The 15,658-nt window shown below is 25.2% G+C and overlaps 1 protein-coding gene across 1 annotated transcript; it reads left to right on the forward strand.

Moving 5' to 3' along the window:
* The first annotated feature begins 12,140 nt into the window (after window positions 1–12,140).
* On the forward strand, window positions 12,141–13,055 carry LOC145829835 (histone H3.3 type 1-like). Its single transcript, XM_082937704.1, has 2 exons — window positions 12,141–12,273; window positions 12,778–13,055. Exons 1-2 carry the CDS (start codon window positions 12,141–12,143, stop codon window positions 13,053–13,055), a joined length of 411 nt encoding a protein of 136 aa, XP_082793830.1.
* Window positions 13,056–15,658: the final 2,603 nt, after the last annotated feature.

Here is a 15,658-nt window from a genome sequence, read left to right on the forward strand (position 1 = left end):
AATAAAGTAAAGGAAGATGAATCATGCAAATGCAGAAATAAGCTTGCTCCCTGAAAGGAGTAGAATGTAGGGAAGAAAATGTAGTATACCAGGCAACAATAGAAGCAGAAAACTTATCAAAAATATACATTGGACTAAGTACCAATAAACTAAAAAAACGTATATCAACACACAATACAATAATAATAAGCAATCCAAATGACAAAAACTAATTTCAGTATAAGCAAGCAAATAAACTTCTGAAATTAACCCTTAAATTAAAAAATTAAAACAAAAACTACAAAATAAGTTCAAAAACAATACAAAGGGAAAAAAATCAAAACCAGGAATAATGACATGCAGATTGTGCTTAAAAGAAGCTCTATTAATACTTGACTCTGGCACAATTTGCACAAACAAAAGAACAGAGTAAACAAAGTCATGCAGACACACAAACAAATTTTTATTTATAAACTGGAAAGCAGACAAAACTTAAATCAGATAATAGTGACAAAATACGTTTTTTTTTCTTGACTTTTTTAATGAGTTTTTGCTGATATTTGGTTTAAAATTATTAGAAAAATTTTAGACAGTTCTTAATACAACTTAGATAAATATTTAGAACTTTTTTTAAATAGTTGTCAATCTGTTTAAATTTTGACTATTACGTTAACTTAACACAAATTAGACTTTGAAATGTTCAGCGACTTTGAGTTTTATTAATGTTTTGTTGACTCTTGGCTTAAATATCACAATTTTGGATAATTCTTAATTCCATTTAGATAAATTTTATAAATGTATATGCATTAAATATAAAAATATTAAAAACAAAATATATTAATTATAAATATTAAACAAAAACTCTGAATTCAGTTTTTTTTTGACTCTTATATTAATATTAATTGAATTCGGATTTAAAAACTAATTTTTACCTAAATTTACTCTGACATGCTCGAATTTCCAAATATGCAACATTCAGGGTAGCCACTTGTTTTTTCAAAAATTTTCCAGGTTTTCCAAATTTCTTCCAGGTTTTTAAAAGTACACATTTTTGGATCTATTTTTAGTTTAAAATTAAATTTAAGGTAAGAAACTGTGTTAAATAGTATAAAAAGATTGAAAAGGTACTGTAAAGCTACTTAAAACAAGTTTTTGAATAAAAAAACTTTTGGTGATGACAAAAATTTTTTATCTATATGATTAATTTTTTGAGTCAAACTGAAATTTTACTACTGAACATGTTAAAATTCTTAAAAATTTTTGGTTTTTCCAGGTTTTTTGTTCAAAATTCAAGGTTTTTCAAGGTTTTTTCAAAATTTCTCAAATTCCAGGTTTTCTAGGTTATTTTTGCCTAAATTTTCAAATTCCAGGTTTTTCCAGGATTCCAGGTAAAGTGGCAACCCTGAACATTTTTGTTTTTGTTTATATTTTTCACGCATGAATAACTTTTTAAATAACAGGATAGATAACTAACATTATTATGAGCAGTTTAATCTTTTATTTTTGCTGAAAGGTCGCATTTTTTGCCACCGGAACAGGTCGCGAAGAAAATATTTAGTTGCATAACTCTATTTAAAAAAGCTCTTTACATCCGAGTAAATTGAGCATTCTTTTTTAGTTAAGGCAAATAACTATATAAATATAAAATTTTAGAAAAATAAAACAAACTACATACATTATAGATATGTACGATTTATATTATACAGCTATATAAGAAAAAAACAAATTTTGATCAAAAAATATCAAAAACTTATTTAGAGACAAATTAATAAACACACTAGTCAAAGACTTCTAGATATTTCTTTAAATTTATTAGTTTATTTTATGAAATCGACTTTTAAAACACTAACCTCCAACTCTATACGACTGACATTTTCGCGTTGGTTTTCCATTGTAATTGTTTTTATACTTTATTGTCTGTAAAAATGTAGTAAAAATGTAAAAATGTTTATTTAATTATTAATGTAATCTTACTTAAATTATTAAATTTTTTAATAAAACTTCCGTTATTTCTTATCATTAAATGTATCCCATAAAATAAAAAAACAATATCAAATGAATGTTTTTAGTTTCCATTAGTACTTATTTTTAAAAAAGTGCAAGTTTATGTAGCAATTTGTAATAAAACAGTTGCTAAAAAATCATTAAAACTAGTGTTTTTAAATGTGTACACTTAAAAGTAAAACAATTAGGTTTTAAAATTAAAAGTATTAACTATTACAACACTTTACTGCAATAATATAACATGTTCTTAAAGTTTAGTGAACTAATTTCAATTCTTAATTTGTCAGAGATGATTAAAATAGTTTAGTCATTTATTTTTGTAGCAAGAGAACATATTTAAACTAGACTTAATTTTTTATGATAAATATCGACATGAATCAAATCTAAACTAGGATTTATGTTTTAATAAAAAATACTAACATAATTAGTTTTTAATTAAGTTTACGTGGTACGAATAAGTTTCACTGCTGGGTAGATATCAAAAAAAATAAACAGTGATCATAAAATATGTATATATGTGGATAGATTTATAGATGGTAATAATCAGAAATGATGAAAAACAGTAAGCATTTATAAGTGGTTTTCAGTAAAAAACTAAATTTGTTTAAATTAAAGAATGCCTTAAAAAAGTTAAAAAACACTCAAAAAAAAAATAGTTAAAATAAAAAAAGAAAGTATCAAAAACCTAAATAAGTTTAAAACATATGTAGTTAAAAATCAATGTTAATATTACTGCTAATCATTTATTTTTAAGCACTTAAAACATTTGTCCATCAGAAACATTTTGTCGCTATCTCGTGAAGGTTCGACTTATATACTATTTTTGGCCTGGTTTAATACGCAACGTGCGCTCTAACTTATATAAAGTAGATGTCCCCAAGATAACGCTTATTTTATAATTGACTTAAATAAACTAAAATGAATTACTTACCATTTACTAAATGTTTAATAAATCAGTTACTTAATTTAAATTGAGTTCGAATTAGTGATCATGAATATATTTACAATGAAATGCGAAACGAAAAGATGATAAAAAACTGCGCAACATTACACTAGAATAACAGAAACTAAACACTACATGTTTAAACCAAACTCAAAAAGTATTGACAACAAGATTTAAACCATTAAAACTTAAGTGCAGCAAAAAGCTGCACTGAGTTCAGACCCTCAATGAAGTAGAGACTAGAAAAACTGAACTGCACTAATTACGCGATATTCTTAGTTTATACTCGCTTGAAAACAAAAAAAAAAAGAAAGTAAAAAAAGAGACAATTACCGCTCACGCGGTACAGCTTCAAGAAGTAAACAAGTCAGAAAAAACCCCTAATTAGAAACAACTCTAAACCGCTACCAAGCGGTTACATTTTCACTCCTAAAACGGTCAAATTGGAGTTTCAGCTACGGTTTAGAAAAAACATTAACTTTACTTTGCTAACAAGTCGTAAAACTTTAAAAAAACTTTAGATGAAAACTTTTAGATTCTGACAAGAGAACGATTACACAGACAAAATACACTATTAATTAAAACTGGTGTAAAAAACTTCGGTATGGGGTATTTTCTTAATTTTTTTAACTTTACTTCAAGTGTTACGTTAAGAAGATGCTTAGAAATCAGTTAAAATTATGTTTAAGTGTCAAAATGTTTAAATGTAACTGTTAAAGCTTTTAACCATCGGTTGACAAAAAAAAAATATATATATACATCAAAATAGAACTTAAATGCTAGAAGATATTTATATGCTAAAAACATTTACCAATCAAACCAACATCGTTTATAAAACTTAAGAGTTGGTTAGAACACATTAAGACTTAAATAACAGAAAAATGTAGACAGTTCAAAAAATCTCCTCGCCGCCGGAACTCGCTCCGCCCCTGCACATCTCCTCGTCGTCTGACCGGTCCACGCCGATCCGTCTCCTCGCCTCACCCAACGGTCTCTTGGCGCTACGGAATCCTCTGATCCGTCTCTTCATACATCTCCTCTTTCATCTCCTCGTTCCTCACCTCGTTCATACGTCTCCTCTACCGCTCCTCGCCGATTCGTTTCTCGAGCCGTTCGTGCGAAAGTGCAATTAAAGTTCAAGCAAAAATATAAAGAAAATACTATTTCAAGTATTTTCAAGTACTTTTAAGTATGTTTATAAGAAACTTAAAAAACATTTATAGCTTCAGTTTAAACTAATTATTCATTATAAAAACTTTTAGTATATTAAAAACATTTCACATTCAACATGAGTTAGTTGACAAAACAAACAATTATATTCATTTCAAAAGCTTAAATTTGTTTCGTAAAAATATATAGCTCTTGAACTTTATATTAATTTATAAAACTTTAACATTCTAAGAAAGTTAAAAACAAAGTTGTTGTTAGCGTTTAAATGTTGAATAAGATATTAATAGCTCAAATGACCTTATTAAAATTGTGTTTTTATAAGTAAGCTGAAGTGTATAACAACAAAAAACAAGCCAATAAAGTTTGTTACAAGCAATTAACAAGGTCATTGTAAAAAAAAAAAAAAACTTTAAATATTATAGTTTAAAGTTTGAACATAACATTGTTGCTAAATATAAAACTAAATTAAGTTTAATAAACTTAAGAAATTTCACTTCATTAACCGATTATGCACTCGAAAACAAGTTTTAATAACCTCATACAAATACTTTTACAAGGACGAACGAAAAAACAACAATGTTTTTACATGCAGTTTAAAAAGTTTATTATCCATTATAGTTCAAATTAAACGATTGTTTGAAAACAAAACAATTAAACTTTACAGTTGCTAACTTTTATAGACGTTTAAAACTCTTTTTGTTATAAGAAAGTTTTATTATTAGAAGCCTTTAGTTTCATTTTAATTTTTAATAAAATGTTTAAAACGATTGAACGATATTTAATTAATTTGACAAAACGCGGAACAACTTGAAAACAAGACAAACTTTTGTTTAAACTTGCTCGTACAAGTTTAAAACTAATTTTGAAAAACGCTTCAACAATGAATTGCAATAATATCTACACAACAAATACATTTTAGTTCTAACACATGTCCATTAGCTTTTCCCAAACCACTTTACATAAAATTCAACACAATAAAGCTAATTACTTTTTGCAAAAAACAACACAAATCTCTCACAAACTCGAACTACTTAGTTGTTTTTCCAACTAGAAATTTTAAACTCATTTTTAAAACTTTACAGACCAGATGACTGGGTTAAATAAATGCCCTTAAATTTATCGAATTTATAATATTATTAAATAAGGTTTATTTTACTCTGTTTTCAAGTCACCATCTACAAAACGTAAAAATTTTAATGAAGGTATCTGTGTTCGATTCCAGCTATAAATAACTGGACGTCCGGGTCATCATGTCGCTATCTCGTGAAGGTTCTACTTATATACTATTTTTGGCCTGGTTTAATACGCAACGTGCGCTCTAACTTATATAAAGTAGAAGTCCCCAAGATAACGCTTATTTTATAATTGACTTAAATAAACTAAAATGAATTACTTACCATTTACTAAATGTTTAATAAATCAGTTACTTAATTTAAATTGAGTTCGAATTTGTGATCATGAATATATTTACAATGAAATGCGAAACGAAAAGATGATAAAAAACTGCGCAACATTACACTAGAATAACAGAAACTAAACACTACATGTTTAAACCAAACTCAAAAAGTATTGACAACAAGATTGAAACCATTAAAACTTAAGTGCAGCAAAAAGCTTCACTGAGTTCAGACCCTCAATGAAGTAGAGACTAGAAAAACTGAACTGCACTAATTACGCGATATTCTTAGTTTATACTCGCTTGAAAACAAAAAAAAAAGAAAGTAAAAAAAGAGACAATTACCGCTCACGCGGTACAGCTTCAAGAAGTAAACAAGTCAGAAAAAACCCCTAATTAGAAACAACTCTAAACCGCTACCAAGCGGTAACAATTTTAATAAAAAAAAATATATACAACCGGTACTTTATAAGGCATTGGTAGTCTTTTGTTTAGAACTAGAGGTTTTGGTTTAAGCTGTAATAAAAAATAAATTAACAATACTAATATTCAGTTAAGTTTACTTGGTACAACTAAGTTTCATTGCTTGGCAAATATCTATAAATAATTAGATATTGATAAGAAACATTGCATATATACACGTATAGATAAATAAATGGTAGTAACTATCAATGATGGATTATAGTAAGCATTGATAAGTATTCATAAGTAAAACAATAAATTTATTATCATTTAGATAAGGTTTTGTCACAATGCCTTAAAAATTATAAAAAGCGCAAAAAAAAACACAAAAAAATTAAAAAAAAATACTACATAAAATAATTCTAAATTAAATGTAGCTGAAGACCAATGTTGTCGAAATTACTGCTAACTGTTTTTTATTAAGCACTTTAAATATTTATCCATTAAGAGACTTTTAAAATCTAATAAAAGTTATCAAACTTGTACTTATGAGGCATAAGTAAAACTTTATTTAAGTGTAAACTTAACAACAGTAAAAAAAAGTTTAATTACTTTTTCTCTGGAAAACAAATTAAAATTCTTTTCAAAAATAAAATAATTTTTAATCATATGTAAAGTATGGATGTTGGTAAATTTAATTCATTGGTACTACTCATCATAATAAATTTTTACCATTTTTTCACCATTTTATAATTACTAGATGCTAATTTAGACCACTTTATACAAATCGGACAAGACAGTTTAAGCAATGTATCTGTTGTAAATAGGATCACAAAACTTTATTACAAAACCTGTATCTCAAAATATAAACAAATTTTAAAAATTGACTTAGAAAAAATAAAACTTAAAAGCAATTTGTGATTAAGTGAAAAGTACTATGAAATGAAAATATAAAATATTTAAGTTTCACAAAATAAACTAAATATTGTTCAAATAATAGCTCTTACATTTTAAACATTAAAATACACTAACTAATTTGTAGGCAGCTATTTTTTTTTGTAACATATATATATCCAATTCTTTAAAGGTCTTGTCAACAACTGTAATTATAATAAATGTCACTAGAAAAATGTGTTAAAGAATCTATGGTCATTTTAATTATTAAAACTAAACATTCAATGTTCAAATGTAAAAACGCAGCAGGTATTTTTACAACTGACAAAGAAGAAAAATTAACAAATAAGTCTATAAACTAATAAAATAAATTTTAATTGAAAATAAAATAAACTTTTACATAACTTAAAACCAAATGTACAGTTTTCAAAAATTCTAAGTATTTAAGTCAAATATTATTTAACCTAAAAAAATTTATAAAAAAATTAAGTACAATTGTAATTGTTGTCTCACTGGTTTTTTGGATTAAACTAGTAAAATCTAGTTACTTTTTTTAAAAATATTTTTTTAGTATTTTATAACTTTAATTTTGAATTTTTTGTAAAAAGTTAAATCAATGTAAAAGTAAAAGTATGCTTACTTTGTACTATGATAAAAAAAATAATTCTAATATTATTTAGGTACTATTCATTAAAAAAGCAAAAATAATTAGTTATGATAAAACCATTATTTTTCAGATTATAAACTAGGAGAAACATAGTTTTATTAAAATAATAAATAGTAAGGTGGGTTATAGTGTATTTACAAACTACTTTCTAAACCATAATAAATAAATACTAAAATTAACTTTAATGATACTGATTTTAGAAAAAATTAAGCTACAAGTAAAGATTAAATAAACTTGGCATGACAATTAAAGGAAATATTTTATAATAATGACCAGATTTAAACACCAAAAAATTTCTAAAAGAACATCAAACATTTAAAAACACTTTACATGTGGTCAAAAGTTTTACACAAGAATTAAATCTAACAGGAATATACTTTCATAAATTTGAAATGCTGAGTTAGAGTTTACTACTTGAACTTAAATATTTAAAACAGTTTCAAGAAAATGGTATTGTTTGAAAAAGAACTTTACAATAAACAAAAAATAATACAAATATCTAGTTGAACCACATGTTAGAAGCAGCTAGGTTTTCTAGAATGATTTCCTTTTCAACTGATGAGTATTTATATAAGACTGAATTGTTACATTATAAAAAGTTTCATCAGACTAGTTTTTCTCTTAAACGCTTGAAAAAACAAGAGTTTTCCAAAATTTTCATTAATTCAAATCAACTATATAATGCGGTTTGACATCCTGTTACAATCTAACAAAAAATTATACAAATTGAATTAAAACATAAATAAAACTATTTTGAACTATAACAATTCCCAAAATGATCTTCAATTATATTTAGTTTATTTTATTACTAGCAAATAGTTAAGAATCATAGAATATTTTTTTTTACAACTGTATGAATGTAACATTAAAAATAAAATACAATTATTTTCCTAAAACAAACAAAATAATTTTAAACAGTGCTATATATTTGATCTTAACTTTAAATAATTCAGCAACTAACTTAATAGACACTTTAAGTGTAAAACTTCCTAACTTTTCTGATGAAATGTTTTTGCAGTTTTATAGTATCAAGTTAAAGGAGAATTAAAATGAGCTTATAAGTTTATTTTAATATTTTTTAGCTTGCTTCAATTTTGCGAAATTGACTTAATGAAATTGATCAAAATAAAATTATTTACAAAAATACTTTTATATTCTTAAAAAAAAGTTAAGTTTAATCTTATATCAAAGTTACTTAAAATAAAAGTAAAAGTAGCAACATTGATTAGTCGTTTTTTTAATTTAAACTTAAAATTAAAACACAAAAGCATTTACCTTAATATAAGTATAAAGTACTAAAATCACTAAAAATCATAAAAAATTAGTATTCAAACATCCTTATTTTGTCAAAATTGTAAAAACAATAATTCACCAACTTTTAGTTATGTGCTTTAGTTTTAAATATTGAGCTTGGTAAACTTAATATGTGTATTCATGCTACTTATATGTGTAAATAAATATAATATATTGTAATAAAATTATTTTTAATAACTGTACTGTTAAAACTAGTTTAAATATAAAGCTTTCCTGTTAATACAATACTATATTATAATGAAAAAATATTTAAGTGGAAATAATTTTATCATATTCACTTTAAAGTTTCAAATTAGTGTATGAAAGAATATAAAGGTTTAATTTAAATTAGGAACACTAATTAGTCTAGTTTTTTTTTTGAATTTAAGCAATCATTTTATAGTAAAAAACTAAATCAAACCATTTTTTTAAAATTATATTTAAAAAAAATTCAATACTCTTATTTTAAACCATGGTTGCAACTCTTTAAGTGATAAATAAACTATCTTTATTTGTCCTGACTCTTATCAAGTTTTATAAATATCTTTAAATAAATTATAAATAATTTTTTTTTCAAATATTTTTACAGAATTTTGTTGCAAATTATCAAAACATGGAAACTAGAACAACTGTTTCTTGTTCAAGATATTAAAAAACTTGACTTAGAATTTTAGAAATCATAAAACTACTCTGAATTAAAAAAAATCAATCTGTTTTGAATATTCTAAGTTTTCTGAATTTTTGCAGCTCAGTTGGAATTAAGTATAAAATTTTGGGAAGTTTTCATGTCTGAAACCAATAAAGAAAACTTTAAGTAACAAATTTTGGTTTTATGTTGTTTAAAATCAAGCAGAAAAAATATTTCTATCACAATAAATTGATACAATTTTATTTTAGAACAAACTTTTAATGACAAAAGATACAGAAGATATAAAAAAGAAACTTCAATGGGAAAATTTATTAACATTATAAATGGTCGTCAAATAAACATGTATAGCCTCTTACTGTAAAAAAAGTATTATTAAATACATTATTTAAAAATAGAAAGTTTTTAGTCAAAGTTAAGAAATTAATAAACTTAAAATGAATGCATTATAAAATTTGGTGTTGATTTTTATTTGAAGTATTTCAACTGAAGATGTTTACATTTTGTAAATTACTGTCTTTCAAGCTTTAAGCTTATATTAAGTACTAGTCAAGCATGAAAAAAATTGATCTTTATTTTACGCTTTTGTTAACATAACAATTTCTCTTCACTACTTTTAAAACTGTTTAGATGTAACTTTTTTAAAACCTTAATATTTAATTTTGCAGTATTCTGTTTCTATTGTAATAAAACATATCATTAGTTTAAAACAGGCTTGCCAAGATGCAAGGAAAAAAATATTCTGAATAGTAAATAAATATTTATTTATTGCAAAAACAATAAATTTAGTGTTGTAAAGTCAACAAAATTAATTGACCTAATGACAATTTTCATATAGTAGCCCTGATACTGAAAAAAAAACAAATTTGTTCTATAATCCAAAAACGTAAAATTAGATTTTTTCAAACTTTTATTCTATCTAGATTTCAAACAACGCAGTGATAGGAGCAGCTGTAAGTTTTAAACAACTTGACAGTTTTAAATATGTAGCAATCATAGTTAGACATTTGATGCTTGTTTAGTTTTTTCTTATACTTTTGCTGTCTTGTATAATCTAGTTTATTTGCATACCTTTTCTATTACTTAATTTTTAGGAACTTTGTAGTTGAAAAGTTAAGACAACTTTTTACAATATTTATTTTGTATAAACTTTTAATTTCTTCTAAGCTTTTTTGATATAAAAGATAAACTTTTACTTTACTTATAAATATGATTTAAAATATTTTTAGACTGTTTAATATTCATTATTTGTTTGTTGTTATCTAATTAGGATAAAGTTTAATCATTTAGTCTTACTATGGTAATTTTGACTCTGAAATTATAATGAGTTTACTCAAAAATAACTTATGAAATTAATATTATTTCATTAAGAACTTAATATGTATCAGAGTGAGAACATGTATACTAAATAGTATTACTTAACTTAGGCTGTGGAGGAAAATATTTGCATTGTTCAAGTTAAGTTATCTTGGGCTAACTCAGGCCAACTTAGTCTAGTTTCAGCACATTTGAAAAACTCAGGCTTGTTTTCTAATAAACCTTTTAAAAACCCTAACATTAATAATAGACATAATAATAATAAATTCAGAGTTGCCACTCTACCTAGAATCCTGTAAAGACATGGAAAAACATGGAATTTGACAATTTAGGCAAAAAAGTAAAAGCTGGAAAAACCTGGAATTAAAGAAATTTTGAAAAAAAACTGGAAAAACTTGTTATTTTGAACAAAAATCACTATAAAAACCTGGAAAAAGCTGATACTTTAACAATTTTCACATGTTCAGTAGTAAAGTTTTGATTTTACTCTTAAAACCTATCATAAAAATAAAAAAAATTGTCATCATCAAAAATTTTACTTATTAGAAAACATATTTAAAATAGCTTCAATATATCTTTTTAATATTGTTATAATATTTAACACAATTTCTTACCTTAAACTTAATTTTAACTAAAAATTTTGCCCCTTAAGTATGTAGTTTTAAAAACCTGGAAGAAAATTGGTAAAACCTGGAAATATTTTTTTTGAAAACGTGTGACAACTATGTAAACTACTTAGGCTTATTGTGTAGTTTTGGCTAAAGTGTGAGTTTAAAGTTATTTTTTAACTTAATCTATATTTGATAAATAAATTGCAATAGAATTTTTAACATATTCAGTGTAGAAGTAGTTCAGTTGCTTTTTAGTTCTGTAATTTATTAAAAATGTTTTAAAACTACTTGTAAAACTCTAAAAATTTTAAAGTTAAATTTGGAGATATTTTGATTAAAGTTAAACTTTTTTATGTAGTTAAAAACAACTTAAAGTTTCAAAATAAAAAGTTGTATTAAATTTTCATAACTATCTTTTTAAAAAACTAAGTTTTTATAAGTAGCTATTAAAAACAAAAAGGGAATTTTTATTCTTGTTTTGAACTTAATATTTGTTTCTTGAGAACTATATTTTTCATACACAGTTTAGTTAATTAATATTAGTTTTAATTAAGGCTTTTAATAGAACTACAAAAACTCTAGTTACATAGATAGACTAACATTAAATTCGGGTCATGTTTTACTTATTTTTTAATGTCCATCTACAACCAGTTTAATTTTTCTCACTTGTGTCCAATTAGGATAAATTGCAACAACATAATTTCAACTAAAAAATAATAATTGTCAAAAGCATCATAATTATAAATGTTTAAATTTATAGAATTTTTACTAATATTTTTAGATATCTCACAGACATAGAACAAATACTAATTTATACAATGGCCCGTACCAAGCAAACAGCTCGCAAATCAACCGGAGGAAAAGCTCCTCGCAAGCAGCTCGCCACCAAGTCTGCAAGAAAAAGCGCTCCAACAACTGGTGGAGTAAAGAAACCCCATCGTTACCGCCCAGGTAAAAATTAACACAACCTAATATTTTAATAAATTCGCCAAAAATTTTTCAATGTTGTCTCTGTGTAAATGTTTAATTAAATGATTGTTCAAATTAGTGCTAACCTGTTATAAATTTTCTTTAGTAAACTATTACTTATATTACTGCAGACCAGGGTTTCCCATTTTTATTTTCAAAAGACTCATAAAATTTTAAGAAATTATAACACTATTGCCCTCCAATATGATTATTCTAAAAAATACCATTAAGCACCTACATTTTTTTAATTGTTCATGATCAATTCCAACATATCCAGTGTAAGTTTCAGATTATGACCTCATAGCCCCTTTTGACCCCTTTTGGCCCCTATACTGCTCATAGCCTCCTAAACTTTCGTCATGACCCTACTGTGGACCCTACTATGAATTAGCTGTGTTACTGTTTTTATCAAAGCAACTTTCGATATAAATTAGATAGTTGAAACAGTTTTCAAGTGTTTTAAATTTTAATTTACTTAATTTTTAGGTACCGTTGCTCTTCGTGAGATCCGTCGTTACCAGAAGTCAACTGAGCTCTTGATTCGCAAGCTGCCATTCCAGCGTCTTGTACGTGAAATTGCCCAGGACTTCAAGACCGATCTTCGTTTTCAGAGTGCAGCCATTGGAGCTCTCCAAGAAGCTTCCGAAGCCTACTTGATAGGACTCTTTGAAGACACCAACTTGTGCGCCATCCATGCCAAGAGGGTCACCATCATGCCTAAAGATATCCAACTTGCCCGTCGCATCCGTGGTGAACGTGCTTAAGAAAATAGCACTCTAGGACACTTAAGTAGTTAATACGTTGACTTTTAGTGTTCGATAAACTTGTATCTAGAAATATGTAGTTATTTATTTTGTAAAGTTCATACATCTTTGTTTAAATTCAAGTTAGTAAAAATAAAATAAATAAAAACCCAGTTTATATAATTAAAATCTGGTAAAATCGCTTTTTTTTTTTTTGTAAATAAGGTCTCCCTAAACCATTTAAAAATTGCCCTCTTGCAAGAAACGTCTTGATTATAATTCTTCATAACAATCCTAACTTTATTTAAGAGTATGTAAGTCTAATGTCAACTGTATATATTACGATTTATACGACTGATAATTTTGCATCTTCATAGGAAATTTTTTAATCTCGACAGTAAGATAGTTGTTGCGGCTCTACATATCCTAAGTTTAAACCCAAGAAAAAAGTTAAATAAACTCTAAATTATAATTTCTTATAATTGAAAATTGACAATATTGAACGTAAGCTAGTTAACCTCTTTATAGTTCAGGCCAGCTGACATTAGTGATGATGCTAGCATAAAAGTTTAAAAATCCCAAAACTACCTTTAACCTGTTGCCCCTACCTACGTTATTGTTGTTCAAAACTTTAAACAATTTCTAAATATTTTATTGCTAATTTTATTCTAGCATCGTAATGTTAATTTACTCACTTTTATAGAAGTAGAATCAATGTACACTAAACAATAAAGCTAAAAAAGTCGGAAAACTTCAAACAAGATACGTCGTTTTTTTATGATAATTATGAGCATCTAGTTTGCTTGAAATACATCAAAACTATTTGTATCAGAATATATCACTTACAATAATAACAAAAACACCACATCAAAATATCAAACAGTTTTATTCTAATTTAAACGACAAGAAATTCTAGTCATATGCTACTAAGAAAATAATAGTCAAGCCGTATATTAATAAAATCTAAAGTATGTATTCAGATAAATTTAAAATTATATGGAGATAAATTAAAGAGAGTTATTCCGGCACTTTTAAACATCAGGCAAATAGAAGATCTTCTGTAGTTTCACGATTTGTTGTTAATCAAAGTTCTATTCCTAGGCGCACTTCATCTAAATGTTTAATGTAGGAAATGTTTCTAGAAATAAAATAGTTTAGTTTTCAATTCATTTTAAATTTATTGTTGTACTTATTTTCAATAGTTCTAAACCGTAATTAGAATACTGATTATTTTACGAGTTTTTAAGAGAATAAAAAAAAACAAAATAATACACTGTAAAATCTAGACACACAAATTTTGCTTAAATTTCGAGTTTTAGTTAAAAAATTTATTAAGTTTTCATCAAAATGACATTATTAGAATCTTTTCAAAACTGCCTGATGTTAAAGATTTTTTTTTAAATTTTTATTGTGATAAAATTGTAATTAATTAAATATAAACAAACTTTATAACAAACTTTGGTATTCATTCTCTTAAAAAATTATAATTGAAAAGTAAAATCTAATGTTGAAAACAGTCTAAAATACAAATTTCAAAATCCAATAAATGAAAAATTATTGTTTTTTTTTATATACATAACATATGGGTAGGAGTACTTGGGTGATGTTTGCTGAATATATCTAGTTATATTTTTCGATGTTTTGAGGCTTTATTAATAAAAATTAAAAATTAAAGTTAAAAATCTTTAAAAAAACTTTGGACCACTAAAATAATAAAGTAACTCATTCATGTCTTAAACTTACAATTTATATCTTCAATATAGTTTTAATCATACACTTAAAAATTTCAACTAGTTTTGACATATTATACTGTCAAAATTACAGCCAATATGCAAACTTTGTCTGTTAAGTTGTACATTCATAAATATAAAAAACAAGTTTTTCTTCTGGACACCTTTATTTTTGATTTTTTTCTAAATAGATCCACGTACACTTTGTTAAAGTAAGCATTAACTATTGTTAACAAGACTCGTTTTACTTGATTTTTGATAGAACATATCCTTCACCAAATGCTTTGGTCGACTTTGATAATAATTTCTTAAGTACTAAATGTATGCCAAAACCAAATAAGATGCATGACTGTGTTTCTGCCTATTTAGAAACCCTCATTTTACCGTGAACCAAAGCATTCGTTGTAGGATATGAACTATCGAAAAACCAAAGTTAAACGAAGCTTGTTAATAGCAGTAAATGATATTTTTTAGTAAGTGCACGTTGAGTAACTCCAAAAGAAATTAAAAAATAAAGGGGTCCCAAGGTATAATATAAAAACATTTTGATAAAAAAGCAAAACACAACTAATGTCAACATATTATATTATTGTAGAATTTGTTTACTATTAATATGCTTTGGATTAATAATTTTCTATTCTTAAAAAATAAATTAATAATAGTTATTATCAGCTCAGTACCGAGTAAAATGTAGTTTTACTATATGTATAGAATAACTCTTAGCAAGGTATAGGCATTAATAGATTTTATTGATAAAATTTTACACCTTACTAAGAGCTAAGTCATTTAAATAGCATTTATATGCAATAATACAATAATAAACTGCTATGAGTTTAAAACTTAAAAGAATTCAAAAAAGCTTTGAAACTACAGAATTTAAACAACAAAACAAGC

The sequence above is a fragment of the Thalia democratica genome, chromosome 2 (genome assembly GCF_965202585.1).
Source record: "Thalia democratica chromosome 2, ktThaDemo2.hap1.1, whole genome shotgun sequence".
Lineage (NCBI taxonomy): Eukaryota > Metazoa > Chordata > Thaliacea > Salpida > Salpidae > Thalia > Thalia democratica.

Bases quoted from the DNA above. Each gene is read 5' to 3' on its own strand.
- LOC145829835 (XM_082937704.1), top strand. From the start codon at position 12,141: ATGGCCCGTACCAAGCAAACAGCTCGCAAATCAACCGGAGGAAAAGCT. The intron at 12,274-12,777 runs GTAAAAATTAAC...CTTAATTTTTAG, and splicing joins ACCCCATCGTTACCGCCCAG to GTACCGTTGCTCTTCGTGAG.